The 16,394-nt window shown below is 45.7% G+C and overlaps 1 protein-coding gene across 2 annotated transcripts in view; it reads right to left on the bottom strand.

The window, feature by feature from the left end:
- The window catches only part of Plg (plasminogen), a 41,084-nt gene extending 28,299 nt beyond the window's left edge, over nucleotides 1–12,785 (bottom strand). For both annotated transcript variants that reach the window (XM_052750848.1, XM_052750847.1), the window contains exons 1-5: nucleotides 12,737–12,785; nucleotides 9,094–9,229; nucleotides 6,488–6,594; nucleotides 2,139–2,253; nucleotides 47–186 (exon numbers count right to left, since the gene is read on the bottom strand). In XM_052750848.1, coding sequence (XP_052606808.1) covers nucleotides 47–186; nucleotides 2,139–2,253; nucleotides 6,488–6,594; nucleotides 9,094–9,229; nucleotides 12,737–12,785 — 547 coding nt within the window. The remainder of the gene's footprint in view (nucleotides 1–46; nucleotides 187–2,138; nucleotides 2,254–6,487; nucleotides 6,595–9,093; nucleotides 9,230–12,736) is intronic.
- Between the last annotated feature and the right edge of the window lie 3,609 nt (nucleotides 12,786–16,394).

Below are 16,394 nucleotides of genomic sequence, written 5' to 3'. Positions count from 1 at the left end.
CTGTATAGCACATGCCAGGTGACAAGCAGGTAGAAGCCACACCTACCTTCACATTCAGGGATGTCACAGTAGTCATATCTCTTGTCTGGGTCCGTCGTGTAGCACCAGGGTCCCTGCTCATCGCTGTCTGGGTTTCTGCAGTAGTTTTCCTCCAGTCCCTCCCTGGGGTGTGTACTGGGGGAATAGCTGGAGGGGTGGGAACGGATTGTGGTGACTGAGTCCCCAAGAACAGCATGTGTGAGCGAGGCAGGAGATGCTGTGCTTCCTATCTAGGGCTTCCATTAAGTCATCTAAATGTGTTTTAGCTGTTGGTTGTCACATCTTGATTTCTCTGTGGACTCCTGGGATGACGGGGTCAAATGGCTCATCTTACCATCATTGCCCTATGGCCAGCTAACTCTTAGAAGTCTAGTCAAAGCATGTGTACTGAGTAGGCAGTAGAACACCAAGGCCTCAAATGCCTGCGGAATCCTTAGCTCATTCCAAGCCCGGGCTTTCCCTGAGTGTCTTTCTCCCCGTGCATCTATGGCAATGATTATTCTTTTGTTTGTGTGAACTCTGCCCCTGGCATTCCACTGAAACCTCCTTCTACATTCTGTCACTTGCTCTTAGTGAGAAAACAAACAAACAAACAAAAAAAAAAAAACAACCTACTAAAAAGGGGTCATTACCCCATGTTACTGCTGGGAAAACTGAGTGTGGAGAAATAAGCCAAGCAGATGGTGTCTAGGCTTGACTAACCAGCAAGGGGCAGGTGAAGACTGTGATGTCTATTCCCTGATCACACAGACCAAGTTTTCTTTGATGCAGCCTGGGTGATGGGGTGGGGGGAAAGCTGAGCTCATCTTCTGTTCTAGAGAGTTACTGCAAAGATAACTAGATAAAACATGTAAGAACTTGCAGTCTAAGGAAGCAAGCTTGATTTCTGGTTCCTCTGTGTACCTGTTTCGGGGAACTCCTACCTGATTAGAAGCTCATCTGCCTCATAAATGAGCCTGGACTATGGCCTTGGCCCCTGGAGTCATGACAGAGAACTTAATGCCACCTAATGCTACACCGGGGGGCAGGGGACACAAACAGAATGACCCTGAAATAACAAGCAAGCTGCAGACTTTCTGTTTGTTTTTCATGGTTTTTTTTTTTTGTTGTTGTTGTTGTTTTTGGTTTTTCGAGACAGGGTTTTCTCTGTGTAGCTTTGCATCTTTCCTGGAACTCACTCTGTAGCCCAGGCTGGCCTCAAACTCACGGAGATCCGCCTGGCTCTGCCTTCCAAGTGCTGGGATTAAAGGCATGCACCACCACCACCTGGCTGTTTTTCGTGTTTTATGTCCTTGCTGGGTCGTTGTGTTGAGGTGGGTGTGTCATGCAAGCTCTAACTTAATGTCTGACTGAAATACTCCCATCTCTAAACTTCATTTTCTCATACTCGGCCTCTGTGATAGCTGGTTTAATTGTCAACTTGATACAAACTAGATTAACCTGAGAAAAAAGTCTCCAGGAGAAAATCTCTAGATAACTCGTGTGTGTGTGTGTGTGTGTGTGTGTGTGTGTGTGTCAGTGAGGGTATTGTCTTCTTATATTAGTTGATATGGGACGATCCAGCCCACAGTGGGCAGTGCCATTCCCTAGGCAGGAGGTCCTGGACGGTATAAGTAGAGAGAGGAAACCGAGCACCAACAAGCCTGCCTGCATTTATTTCCCTGTTCTTGACTGTGGGTGTGATGTGACTAGCCGCCTCAAGCTTTTGATGCTGTGACTTCCCCATAATGGTAGAATTACTATAATCTGTAATTGTCATCTAAAATAAAACTTCCTCCCCCATGAATTACTTTTTTGCCACAATATTTTTATCACAGCAACAGAATGGAAACTAGGACAGCCTCGAATTCAGTTGTATGCTTCTTTTAACATGCCTCCTCCTATGTCTTGGGACTTCTGGGATATGATAGAACAAGATGAATAGAAAGCAATCTCTTTCTGCTTTGGCATTGTGAAGAGTTCAGCTGTTCTGCACCAAACGGTTCTCTATCTGCTCACACTCAACATTCAGGTTTGACTTAGAAACAATGGAATCCTTATAAATACATCCATGAGCACCAGCATGAAAGAGCAGGGTATGGAAAGAGAAAAGGGCTTACTTGGGTACGTGGGGGGACGTGGAGGCCCACTTTTGACAGGTAACACCATTCTTTGTCTTGGACATGGTTCCTCTGTAGCTCTTCCCAATGCCAGTCTTACATTCCGACAGATACACTGAAAGAGACAGTGGTTCCAAGTCCAAACAAACAACCTGGGGATGTGACTGGCACAGTCCCACCACAGGAGAGACCTCTACCCTAGCCTGTCTTCCTCCTCTGAAAGGTGGCCCCTATGAAGGACTGCTGTAAATGCTGTCTGACATTGACCCTGTGATAGTTCTGACTGTTGCCTTGACACACCTAGAACCTTCTGGGAAGAGTGTTAATTGAGGAATTGTCTAGATCAGGAAAGACCTCTACCCTAGTGTGTCTTTCTCCTCTGAAAGGTGGACCCTGTGAAGGCCTGCTGTAAATGCTGTTTGACATTGACCCTGTGATAGTTCTGACTGTTGCCTTGACACACCTAGAACCTTGGGAAGAGTGTTAATTGAGGAATCATCTAGATCAGATTGGCCTGGGGGTGTGTCTGTGAGAGAATTTCTTTTTTTTTTAAATAATCTATTTAATTTTATGTGCATTGGTGTGAGTGTGTCAGATCCCCTGGAACTGGAGTTACAGACCATTGTGAGCTGCCATGTGGGTGCTGGGAATTGAATTAGGGTCCTCTGAAAGAGCAGCTAGTGTTCTTAACCACTGAGCCATCTCTCCAGCCCCATGGGAGGGTTTCTTAATTGAGTTAAATGAGGTGGGAAGACCTACTCTGAATGTGAACAGAGTTTGTCCCTGAACTCTGTTAGAGTGAAGAACACTGGCTGAGCATAAGCAGCAAGTAAGCAAGGATAAACATATTGTATCTCTGCTCTTGATTATGGATGTGATATGACCAGCTGCTTGAGTTCTTGCCTTGACCTCCCCTCAGTGATGGACTGTGACCTAGAATTAATTGTGAGTCAAAAAAAAAAAAACAACAAAAAACCCTTAGCTGCCCTACATTGCTCTGAGCAGAGGATTTTACCACAGCATCAGAATGAAACCAGAACAGATACGTTAATTCAAAAGTTCTTTCCTTGGGCCCTCTGTGCCTAATCCATGCCAGGGCTGGACCACAGGAGAACAACAAACAGGCACAGACCACTCTCCTGGGGCATAAATCCTAGTGGAGTTGGGAGACTGACAAGAGGAATTCAGAGGAACAGTTTGAAATGAGCTAACTTCACAACATCCCGTGAAGGGGCATAATGATGAGCAGAGCATCAGAAAGAGAAGGGGGTGGTTCTCAGGCAGGGAAGAGAGCAGGCTATTCGGAGGCCCAAGAGAGTCCAACCAGTCTGTGTATTTTGTTTTTGTATAACTCTCAATATATAAAGAACCGAGCAGGACAATCAAAATGTTTATGAAAAACACTCCCAACCAGCCTCCACTTACCCAAATCACCAGCTGTCCAATGGGTCCCATCCTATCTCTGAAACACAGTCAGATGCTACTATGGTTCACAAGTGACAGGTCAGCTCCCTAAGGGCCCTTTCTAGTGTGAACCTACTTCTGTCTCCACCAAACAGTAGTAAGGGTCCCAGGATCATTTGTATGTAATGTCTAATTACCTCATTTGGTGATGCTTTGTTATAATCAAAGCTGAGGCGTGAATGTGGAAAAAACACTGTTCATATTTCATTTTTTAAAACAAGTTAAATACCTTTTGGTTGGTTTGTTTGTGACAGTCTCACTATGTAGCATTAGGGATAGCCTTGAACTCTCCATGTAGACCAGGCTGGCCTTGAACTCACAGAGATCCGCCTGCCTTTGCCTCTTGAGTGCCAAGATTAAAGACAAGTGCCTCCACCACCAGTCAGTTGAATACCTTTTTATGTGTGTTTGTGTTGTATGTGTGTTGTATGTTAGAATGAGGTGGGGTTGCATGTGTATATGTGGGTGCACTTGGAAGCCAGAGGTTGACAAGAGGTGTCTTGATCCCTCTCTACCAGATTTTCTCAGTAACCCTAAAGCTCACTGATTTGGCTACACTAGTTGGTCAATGTAACTGTCTCTGCCTCCCCGCTGGCGCCAGAGTTACAGGCACATACCACTGCCAGCATTTTATGTGAGTTCTGGAGATCTGAACTCAGGCCCTTAGGCTTGGGCTACAGGCATTTACAGACTGAACCATCTCCTAGTCCCAAACTGAACACTTTTAAGGCTGTAAAAGAGTTGAATCATTTTAAAATTGCTGTCAGATTTAATGAGGATAACACACTCATAGAGCTGACCTCATGAGCTTAGGGGAAAGTCATAAAAACCTAAAGACGTTGCAGAATCAGTGTGTTGCCAAGACTGCAAAGATCAGGGGCACACTGGAGCCCACTGAGGAGAGCCCCTAGTGGGGCCCCACATCCCAGGCAAAAGGTCTCCGCTCTATATCACAAGTCAGCTTGAAATTTTCAGTGAAAGCACACAATAGTGTTTCCAGTGTATTTGTGCCTTTATTCCCCACTAAGGCCTGGTTTCGGGTTCATCGACCTCCAGGAAGTATTTCTAGCAAACCAACAACTTCATAACACTGTAAACAAGAGGCACACTGTAGCATCATTGGTATGCTCCATAACAGGAGTGATACCCCACACATCAAAGGTATAAACTTGAAGTATGCTGAGCAACGGAGGCCCAGGGCCAGGAAAGACTGAAAAACAGCACTTTATCACAGCAGGGTGAAGATACCTTAAAACGGTTTATTCTATTTTTAAAAGAGCTAAAAGAGAAAAATTTGAAATTATTGTATGTTTGAGGAGATGCAATTGTAACCACTCTGATTAGACCTCTCTCTCTCTCTTTCACTCTCTCTCTCTCTCTCTCTCTCTCTCTCTCTCTCTCTGAATTATTACTATGTACCCTATAAATATGTAAAATTATACCTGGAATGGTTTTAAGCTAGGAAGGTCCATTTCTTAGAGGTCACATGTACAGCGACAACCAGGGGACCAGTGACTGCAGAGGCACCCGCCAGCCACACTGGCAGCTTGATTCTAGGGTTGGCAGTGGAGAGTGTGTCAAAGCAGCTGGTATAACGTCACCTGACAGCAATGGATCCTAACAAAACCCTGGCTGATACATGAGCGGCCAGTCCAGACTCACAGGAGAGAAACCAGGCCCCCAGACTGACTGTCTTCTGACTCTCCTCCCCCTCCCTTATGTGTTTGTACCCGGCATGGTGGATATAACCTTTTGACCCACTGAAAACAAGCAAAACCAGCCTTCAAACTTCAGACTTCAGCCTTGCGACGACGCAACCCTCGTGTCCTCCTGGTTAACGATTTACAAGTGTCACATTTAAATGTTAGCAGTCCGTAGAAAACATCCTGCTCCATCCCCTCTTCATAAAAACCTAGACACTGGTAGGCAAGCCTATGTATCCTAGCCTTTCCTCACTATGTAAGAGCTAAGTCTTCTCTTGATGAGGTTTAAATTCAGTTGACACTTTAATCTCAAGAATTAAAGACACACGGGGGCAAGGAAGGGGTACCAGGAACGCCTCTCATTAAATCGAGGAAGGTGGACTAGTTGGAGAAATAATCCCAACCTAAAGGAAGAGGTTACCACTGTGGCTTTGTAATGTGAAACATTATCAAAAGTGCAGGAAATCAGATGTTTCTCATACCCTGCAGCACTCCTGATACAAAATATCTGGAGAGCTAAATTGTTTCTATCAGCGGCCCTATTGCACTACCTAACCAGTGGCAAAGCATAGGAGAAGCTTTCTAAATGGCATAAAGTATATAGTTGTATACATTTAATAACACTTCTGCCTTCCTAAAAAGATACTCCATTGGAGTCCAGGCCACTCCAGGCTCTAAACCATGAGGTTTCTGGCTTGTTGCAAAGGAAACTGGAAAAGAAATCACAACTTCTATGCATCTTCAAAATGTAAAGAAAGTGAGGGAAACATCGCCCCTGAACAAAGGAAGTGGAAAGTCAAATAGAAGTAAGGAGTTTTGTCCATCCCTAATTGTTACTGAGGATTGAAAATGTCAGTGTCTATTGTGCCAAGGGGTTAGTTCAAATGTGGGAGTCCAAGGGGACAGACGTCCTATAGAATTAGAAGCCAAGATCCTAAGGAGCATTTAGACTCTGTGTCTCCCCTTCCAAACAAAACCAAGCTTCTTATTTCTCAGGCCACAGACAGAAATGATTTTGTAAACCAAGTCCTTGGATGTGAAGAAACAGGTTCACATTGACATTATTGGTCAAACACTAAATCCTGTTCTAACTCAGAACTCAGCGTCTCTGTGGTGCTCCCTGGTGTCCTAAATTGAGGACAGAAGAGAAAAGGGGGAGGGGAAGGAAGGACATGGGCATACCTCTCTTTTCAAATAAGATGACATCTCTCATGCGGATGATGGGGGAAGCCTTGCTGTTCTCGGCCATGATCACACATTGCTGCTCTTTGCTGTGGTACTGGAATGACCTGCGGGAGATGGGGGCCTTAATTACACAGGTGAGTGCATCTCTTGCTGGACCCCAGAGCTCAGAATGGTCGCCCCTTGTCAGCTGCCCCTTGCGGCAATGTCTGTGTGACACAGTCCTAGGGTGAGGATGTCAGCATGGCAGTCGCTCTCCTGTTCTTAAACTTCCACACTCTCCCTTGCCAACCTGTTTCAATCACTGCGGGCTCTCTTCACCTCTTTCTTCCTAATTTCCCCTTTCCTCTCTCTCTCTCCTTTCCTTTCTCCGTTCTTTTTGAGGCAGAGTACCTATTGGGCCCGATATTTCTGTGTCTAGCCCAGGCCAGCTTCAAACTTTCAATCCTCCTACCCCAGGAATATGCCACCATGTCTGACTGCTCCACTTTCTTTCCCAAGTGACAGGAATTCATTTTGTGGTGGGAAGAAGTGATTCTGTGTTGAGCCCTTTCCTGAGATGGTCTGCCTATCGGACTTCTGTAACTCCCTGTCTAGTTTTTGCCTCTCTGTTCCACCCCTCCTCCCCCACCCCTCTGGTGGTTTGATCCCAGCCAAGTTCAGAGTGATGTAACAGTGCGGAGAGGTGATGAGGCCTTTAGGAGCTGATGGAATTAAGAACTCACAGATCCTGAAAGGATGGCTCGATCCTCCTGGTACTGAGAACTCACCCCTGTGGGACCGAGTTGTTTACTCCCAGTTTGATAAGCACGGTGTGGCTCCTGCCCTCTGCATCGCATCTGCCTGCTCTCCTGGTTTTCTGCCGTGTTCCCACTGACCACCAGGCCCTTGATGGGTACAGCTGCCTGGCTTTAACTTCAGCCTCCAGAACCATGCATTTGACAAACTTCTTTCTTTTATCAATTGCCCAGTCTTGGAATTCTGGTACAGCCATAGAAAATAACTGAAACTTCCTACTTCTCTTCCCCTATGCGATCCTGCCATAGAGGCTCAGCTTGGCATTTGGTGCCAAACGCAGCCATCTGCAAGGCGGCCATCTTTCAGCCTGATCCCCTGCCTGAAGAATTTGCTTGAATCAAGTTGGTCTTGTGATTCTCTCACAGGCCAGCGCTGTGCCTCTCTCCCTGCCTAGAGTGCCTCTCCACCTTCCTGCAGCCTTGCCAAAATCCCTCTGCCCAAAGCCCAGCTCACCTCCCTCCTCTCCCTGACCCTGATGACACTTTCTCAACTCCTCAGTGTTTTCCTCTGAACCGCTACAGAACATGCATTGATTTTGCACAAAGCAATGCCTCAGGATAGCTGTCTTATTCTTTTAACACGATTAGTGGTTCCTTTGATTATTGCATAAATACAAATACACCAGATCGTGTAGGTATGATTTTTTGCTCCTCTGATCTGTTTCTGTATTCTCATTCTTTCTGTCTCCCCCTCTCTCTCTCTCTCTCTCTCTCTCTCTCTCTCTCTCTCTCTCTCTCTCTCTCTCTCTCTCTCTCTCTCTCTCTCTCTCCTCTCTGTAGGCCCGATGTCAGCATCAAGTATCCTCCTCCATCTCTCCATTTTGTGCAGGGCCTCTCACTGAACCTGGAGCTCCCTCGGAAGATAGATTGGGTGGCCAATGAGCTGCAGGGATCTACAGTGCTAAGATGACAGTCACTTCCTGTTGCTTTTACAGGTGTGCCGGGACTCAAACCCAGGTCCTTATGTTTGCAAGGCAAGCATTTTACTAAATGAGATATCTCTGTAGCCTCGTCTGAGGGATTTTCTTTTTAATGGAACACTAATAAACTTTAATCAGAGCCGGGCGGTGGTGGCGCATGCCTTTAATCCCAGCACTCGGGAGGCAGAGGCAGACAGATCTCTGTGAGTTCTAGGCTAGCCTGGTCTACAAAGCGAGTTTCAGGAAAGGCACAAAGATACACAGAGAAACCCTGTCTCAGAAAACAAAACAAAACTTTAATCAGATCTTGTTACTGTGAGCCTTAAATGTCATAAGCAAACTCTAGGCCTATAAATTCCTCTTTCTTCATTTCTTAAAAGAATAATTTATTTAACTTTATTTTATGTGCATTGATGTGAAGGTGTCAGATTCCCTAGAACTAAAGTTACAGACAGTTGTGAGCTGCCATGTGGGTGCTGGGAATCGAACCCAGGTCTTTTGGAAGAGCAACCAGTGTTCTTAACTGCTGAGCCATCTCTCCACCCCCACCTTTCCTCGGTTTTGTTTTTAAATTTCCTTTAATTTTGATTTTTTAAATTATTATTAGTATGTGTATAATGTGTGAGTACAGACATACTTGTACCACAGCATGTATGTGGATGTCAGGGGACAACTTTGTGGCTCTCTTCCCACCTTTATGTGGGCTCTAGGGATGAAAGTCCAGTGCTAGGATTATGGGGACAAAGACTTTTGCCCATTGAGCCATCTCACCAGCCCCCATTTCCCTCCTGGATTCTGCTTTTGTTAATAAATGGATGAATAGATTTATTTTCCTCAGACCCGTCTCGGGCAGCCAGAGTTCTGCTGGAGACAGAGGCAATGCTGATACCTGCAGATGAATTCGGTTTCCGCTTCGCATTTAGCTGTGCAGTCCCCTATGCTCCCTGCCTCTACCTGCTTCTTGGTGAGGCTGAACAGTGAAGCCCCTTGTGTGCTTACATAGCCATCCAGGGAGTCCCCTTGGCCTGAAAGGAACAGATAAAAAGAAGAAGACTGAGTAAGTCAGATGACAACATTGTTTATTATCATGGCTGTTTATATGTGTACAAACACATGCATGTGCATGTCTCATGGCTTATTTATTTAAATTAAATTAATTTAATGTAATTATAATAATAATTTATTTTTATTCCAGTAGGTTTCAATATATTGAAAAAACAGCTAGACTGACAGATTAGTAAATGACAGATTAGTCAATGAGGTCCATGTAGCCACCTCTCTAGCCATATGAATATGAAACTTGAAATAAAGAATAAAAGATATGGCTCACCATTAAGCCAGTGATAAGCCAGTAGGGTGCCATCAGTGGCAATTTGGTTTTCATTTGGTCTTCCCAGAGTGAGAGTGGCATGTGGAAGCTGCTGCCTGATTGCCAGTGATGTATGCTTCCCAATAAAATATGATTTTTTTCTTGATGAAAGTATCTGGCGTTTCAGAGGAAGTTATTAAAAATAAAAGTAGAGCCTGGTACAAATACTCGACTTTACTTTTTTCTTTGAGACAACGTCTTTCTATGTAGCCCTAGCTGGCCTGGAACTCAAGGCAATCCTCCTGCTTCAGCCTCCCAAGTACTGGATTGCAAGGGTGTGATACCGTGTGCGGCCTGCCTCTGAGTTTTGTGTGAAATGAAATCTGAGGCAGAGTCGGTGTCTTCCCTTCTTATCACCATAGAGTGTGGTCACAGCTGTTGAGTGTCCCCTGGGCTAAGGTGCTGGTGTGAGCTTAGACACCTTTGGTCAAGCCTGAGCCCCCGCAACCATCCGTTCAGTGTAAACACTCCTGGTTTCCATAGGGGTGAGAGTACAGAGAGGTTAATGAACATAGTCTTCATGGAATTAGGCAACATGGCAACCTTGACCTCTCGAGGGGACCAAAGCCAGATCCAGCAGGTTAAAGAGTGACCAGAATTGGAAGTGGGGAAACTTGAGAAGACAATTGATAAATACAGACTCATCTTTGGATGTCTACCCTCTTCCTCCTTGGTGACTTCATCCCTCCTCAGTGCCCCAAACTGGAAGGCCGATTAAAGAGCAGAAGGTTGGCTGACACATTTTAAATTGTCAAAGCACTTGAGCTCTAGGCACAAGAGATGATGGAGACGTGGACATTTTAGGCTTGTGTTTATTCTAATTCACACTCCTCATTTTGAGAAGAGCTGTGCTTTGGAAATCTGGAAGACACACAGTGACTCTTCGCCATGCATCTAGACAGAGTTGGGCTAACCTGTGCAAAGAGTTTAGGGGAGTGTGCAAAGTAGGTTTCCGATAATGATGAAGATGAGAGGGCTCTCTGGGTCATCAGCTTTGTGTCTTGCTTCATGTTTCATGGTGTACGGTGGCTGAGATCCACCCAAGGAGATGATGTTCCAAAGACATGTCCCCAAGGAGGACTGAATTTTTCCTTTTATATTTGAAATTTCTCTCCAAGTCTTCATATCTTCTATTTACCTCCAGGGCTCATGTAGAAATAAGGTTTAATATAATGTATTGATATGGAAACTTTAAACAAGTATTTTAGTAGAAAAACTATTTCGATGTTACAGCCTAAATATAGATGTGTATTACCATCAAACTGAAGTGTCCTTTTTCATCACTATGGGGTGTGTGTGTGTGTGTGTGTGTGTGTGTGTGTGTGTGTGTAATGTTGTGTGTAAAAATAAATCTTAGTTGAGCTTGGTGGCTGACACCTTTAATCCCAGTACTTGGGAGGCAGAGGTAGGCCTCTGAGAGTTGAAGGCTAGCCTCATCTACATAGCAAGTTCCAGGTTGGCCAGGGCTACATAATATAACTTTAACTTCAAAAAAAAAAAATCCCAGTAGTTTGTACACAGCTGTGGAAGAAGTGCCCACCCCTGCCCCCACTCTCCCACGATATTTTTGTGCAATAAGAAAATGAAAGTCAAGTCATTTCTGCAGAAAATGAGAGAGAATACTTTCACAAGGAGCTTATGAAAGAATCCCCCTCAGTTGACTGAGATGCATGTTAACCCGCTGCAGAGAAGTTAGTTCTAGCCTTTGGGTATGACACCTGAGCTCCTAGCATTCCCAATCCTAGATTCTATGGGCTGAAGTGGGATATTCACACACACACACACACACACACACACACACACACACACAGAAAGGAAGGAGGAGAGAGACAGACAGACAGACACACACACACACACACACACACACACACACACACACACACACGCACCCCTCTGGACTTTTTCTGTCTCTAAGTTGTTTCTACTAAATTCACATGTATTTAACCATAAAGTGCAATATATAAAACTGTAGTGATCTACAGATTGTCTCAAGCCCCTCAACCTGGTTAGCATGAAGGCGGCTGGCAGGATATATGGTTGCTGTGCTACAAAACGGCCCAGACAGCAAATTTGTAAAGACAGAAGCCAGATGAATGGGGCTTAGGACTGGCACATTGAGGGTAGCAGAGTTTCTCTGGGGGGCAATGAAAACATTCTAATTTTTATTGTGATGGCTGAGCACCCCTGCATGTTACTGAAAAGCACCAGGCTGTGTGCCTGGACGGAGTACATTCTACAGCACATGAATCACTTCAGTGAAACTACTTTAGAGAAAACAAATTACTGACCATGTTTAGAATGAGAATTTCAAAAAGCTTTTAAACAAAATTGAAAAATGGAGAACACTGCATTCCTTCTTGGGACGCACTAATTTAAATTCAGGGTTTTTTTCCTTTCTTGATCTGGCATGGGCCATAGTCATGATTTTCCTAAGTCTAGATTCCTTCATCTACATAATGAGGAAAACATACTACCACCTCTGCCACCAGCTCTGTAAGCTAGTATCAATACACACACACACACACACACACACACACACACACACACACACACACACACACACACACAGAAGCACATATGTGTCTAGCACACCCTAATCTCTAAATAGGTATTTATTCAACTACTGAATACACTTGTCCTTTTAAAACTGACTCATAGAGGCATAAGAGGCAGATGTGTACCTATGCAAAGCCTTCCTTAAACCAAACAGAAAATTCCAGTTTAGACAGAACAGCTCAACAAAAACTCTTTGAATCAGTCACACTGGGAACTAGGCAAAGAGGTTAACCATCTAACCCCACTACCACCACCAGGGATTGAACCCAGGAACTCACATATGCTGGTCAAGTACTCTACCTCTCAGCCACATCCCCCTTTCATGGCCTTTAGAGTTGTTAGTCAGATCCCACCACCATCACTGCTAAAATCTGCATCCTTTAGATTTGAAAAGCCACCTGTGGCTTGCTCTGCCTGTTCATCCCCTCTCCAACAGTACTCACAAGGAAATTAAATTTGTATGTCAAACTCCCCAGTCTCAGATTTTGAACTGAAAATCCCATAAACCCAATAGCTCAGTTAAATGAGCTGTGCATAAAGACATAGCGAATCTATTCTTAATATATGGCTAGAATTTTTTTTTTTTTAAGTTGAAACAAAACCTTACCTGGTTTCAGAAACAAGAGAAATAGAAGGACTACTTCCTTATGGCCCATGTTGGGACTGGCCAGCAGCACCTGGAAAGCTGTGTCCCAGTCGCAGATGTTGCCTTAAAGGGGATCAAAGGCATCCACCAGCAAGCTCGTCCAATGGGGTTAATGATTCTCTGAGGCCCCTGCCACTGTCCACAGAAGGAGCAAACATTACCTCGAATAGGGAGCTTTCCAAACGCTGGAGTGTGGTGTGGAGTCCGCAGTAGATGCTGGGGGTGATGAAAGTGACTCTCCCCGCTCCACGCCTCTTCAGACTTTCTCCTCTCCTCACCTCCTCCAGCCACCACGTTTCCCATTTCCTCTCATTTCTTTCCCTTGTCTTCAACTCCCTTGTCTTGGGGCCCAAAAGGGAAATTGTGGAATTGGCTTATGTTTGCCAAGGGCCTTCCACACACCAATCTGCCAAATGGTCCATACTCAGCCTCATTTGACCTTCCCAGCAACCAAGTGGACACCGTTCCCGTTTTCAGATGAGGGACTGGAATAGTGTGTGATGTCTCAATGCATGTATTACCTAATATTCATGAGCTTGTTTGTCAGTTTCCATGTTGTGAGGAACAGTTGGTTTTGTTTCGGGGATCCCACACACACACACACACACACACGTATTTTGAAGTCATCTCTCGCTTCCCATCCATTTCATCATATCCTTCCAATGTGGACCTTTCCTCCATCTGAACTCACAGTACCATGGGAACCTCATGGCATGAAGTGAAAGGGGTGGGATTCAGTTGCCAGAGTATCTTTTTGTTCATTTGTTCTTGTTGCTTGCAAATCGTCTCCTAATGTAGCCCAGGCTAGCCTGAAACTCACAGTAATCCTCCTGTCTCTGCTGTCTGAATGCTAGGATGTTGGGGGGCGGTTGGCGGGGGGGGCGGTGTTACTCCCTGGAGGTCATCTCAACTGTAAATTGTAGCGTCTCCTTTTTTCTTGGCTTGAGGCTAGAATGCTTTAAAACTCCTGTTTTAGTGTTTGAAAATATTTAGAAATCAGCTGACTTCTATTTCAGTGTGATATAAAGACAAAAGGCAGCTACCATTCTTTCCTGCCCACAAAAGCCTTCCCATAACAGTTAGTGCAGGACCAGGTGCCAGGATGCCTCGGGTAGAACCTTCTACAGAACCCCTTGAGACTAAAGCCTGTGAAAAAAAACAAGCAAACAAACAAACAAACAAAAAAAAAAACAAGGAAAAAAGCATGGAGAGGGAGAGGTGGGCACCGTGCTGGGGTGCTGTGTACCACTTCTGCTTGAGGGAGGAGGGAGGTTCGTCAGACTCAGGAAGCTAACACACTTAGGAGGCTCAGTCAACTACAAGCGCCCCCCCCCCGCCCCCCTCAGTTTTATACAAGGAGAGAACTGGCATGGGAGATTCTCCTCCTCAGTGGAGCTGCCTGCGACCAGGGTGAGCGCTCCAGGTGGCTCCCTGTGACCTAACATGGCCTTTGGGAGGGCCTCTCATAGGCTGGGGAAGACAAGGGATGTGTGGCTTCCATCTGTGTGACTGTGGGAAAGCCACCATCCTGTTGGGTAGAGACTTTCTGGACCTTGGGAGCTGGAGCACCCACACCTTGTAGCCCCTCACCAATGCTCTGTAAGAAAGCCCAACAAACTCACTCATTCCCCAAGGGAACTTTAGTAGAATCATGCCTCAGTTTGCTGTTGGGACGCTGGAAGGAGGAGGAGACATTGTTTATGTCGCCCCCTAGGAAGGAATTTTGACGAAAGTGCACCCCCAACATAATTCTAGAATGCATTCAATTCTACTATGTTATTTTGTAAATCGGGGCGTCTCCTACAGTCCCTGTGACTCTGCTGCTTTCTACCTGTGTTACAGCCATGTGTGGCAGCACACAGCGCTGCTGTGGTGCCACCAGGCTCCATATCCTGAGAGGAGGAGATCAAGGTGCGGGAGGGTGCTGCTCAGCTCTCAGTGTGGGTGAACACATACAGACTGCCACATAGTGAGTCCTACTTTAGCCTCACAAATGCAGGGTGAGCGATAATGCAATAGAATGCACTAGATCGTGTACAGAAAGCTCTCGTTCAGTTCCTGGGGAGACTTCTGCCCATGGTTTTAAGGAGAAGTCATTCAAAATAAGTCATTTCCTTCCTAAAAGAATACAGAAACTAAGGAGGGGGTGGAACGGCCTCACCATGCTATGATCAGGGTGCGTACACATACGTTCTGAGATGTCTGTGTCCTTATTTAGTTAATTCATGAAGTATTGCTCACTTGTGGCATACAAGAGTGTTACACTGTTCTGAAGTGTGTAAAAGGTGCATCTTCAGCTGTCTCCACTTCCCACCCTGAAAGAGCTCTGCACTTAAGCTGTATGCCATCTGCGGCTCTCCTCCGAGCTGGGAGAGAGGACATCTAAACAAAATGGAAGACAAACCGAATCGCCTTAGCTCTGGCCAGCGTGGGCTCAGGCAAGAAGCATGCATGTTTTCTGAGAGGGGAAAGAAATCTCTGGTCTCTCCTCATACTGGGGTGGAATATTCCTTACAAGGAGTGTCTTAAACACAAGGAGCAGTCAACCCAACCTCACAGGAACAGTGTGCTGGTTTTTGTGTTGTGTTTTGTCAATTTGGCACACATCTACACATATCTGGGAAGAGGGAATCTTCTTTGGTTTGGGGTGGTTGTTGGGTTGATTGGTTTCGTTTGCTTGTTTGTTTTTGTTTTTTGAAATAGTCTCCCTACATAGCTCTAGCTGGCCTGGAAACTACATAACCCAAGCTGGTCTTGAACTCACAAAGCCCTATCTGCCTCTGCCTCGGCCTCCTGCGTGCTGAGATTAAAGGTGTGCACCACCACACCCAGCTAGAAGAAAGAATCTCAACTGAAAAAAAAAATGCCTCCATAACATTGGCCTATGTGCAAATCTGTGGGTCATTTTCTTGATTAACGATTGGTGTAGGTAGGCCCAGCCCACTGGGAGGCGGAGCCAACCCTCGGCAGGTGGTCCTAAGATATAAGAGAAAGCAGGTTAAGCAAGCCATGGGGAGCAAGCCCGTTGGCAGTACTCTTCCATGGCCTCTGCTTCAGTTCCTGCCTGGAGTTCCTGTCTGACTTCCTCTCAGTGATGGACTGTGGCCTGGAAGATTAAGGTGAAATAAACCCTTTCCTCCCCAAATTACTTTTGGTCATGGCATTTATCACAGCAATAGAAATTCTAACTCACACAGACAGGGAGGTAGGGTTTGCAGTCTCACCTGAGGTGAAGCTGTGGCCAGGCCCTCATGACTCCTGAGGTAATGCGGTGTCACCGGTCTGAGGTTTACACCTGCCAGCAGTCTACCTTCCTCCTGCTCCAGGCTCTGCCAAGTGGGAGCTGTCGTCCTAAGACACTTCCCTCCCACGAGGTCTCAGAAGAGCCCCCTGTAAGACATGTCCTTTCAAAGTGAAAACACCAGGGCTGGGAGATAGCTTGCTACCCAAGTGCAAAGCCTGCGTGTGTTCGGATCACCAGAACCCACACCAAGCCAGACACAGTGGGATGCCAAGACAGAATCCTCAGAAGCTCAATGGGCGAGCCAGCCTGATGCATGCAGCAGCAAACAGAAAAGTCTCAAAGAAGGTAGAAGGAGACACAATACCCAAGGCTGTG

This window comes from Peromyscus californicus, unplaced genomic scaffold, assembly GCF_007827085.1.
Source record: "Peromyscus californicus insignis strain IS unplaced genomic scaffold, ASM782708v3 Scaffold_22__1_contigs__length_63687245, whole genome shotgun sequence".
In the NCBI taxonomy this organism is placed as follows: domain Eukaryota; kingdom Metazoa; phylum Chordata; class Mammalia; order Rodentia; family Cricetidae; genus Peromyscus; species Peromyscus californicus.
This window is presented reverse-complemented; position numbering and strand designations above follow the sequence as displayed.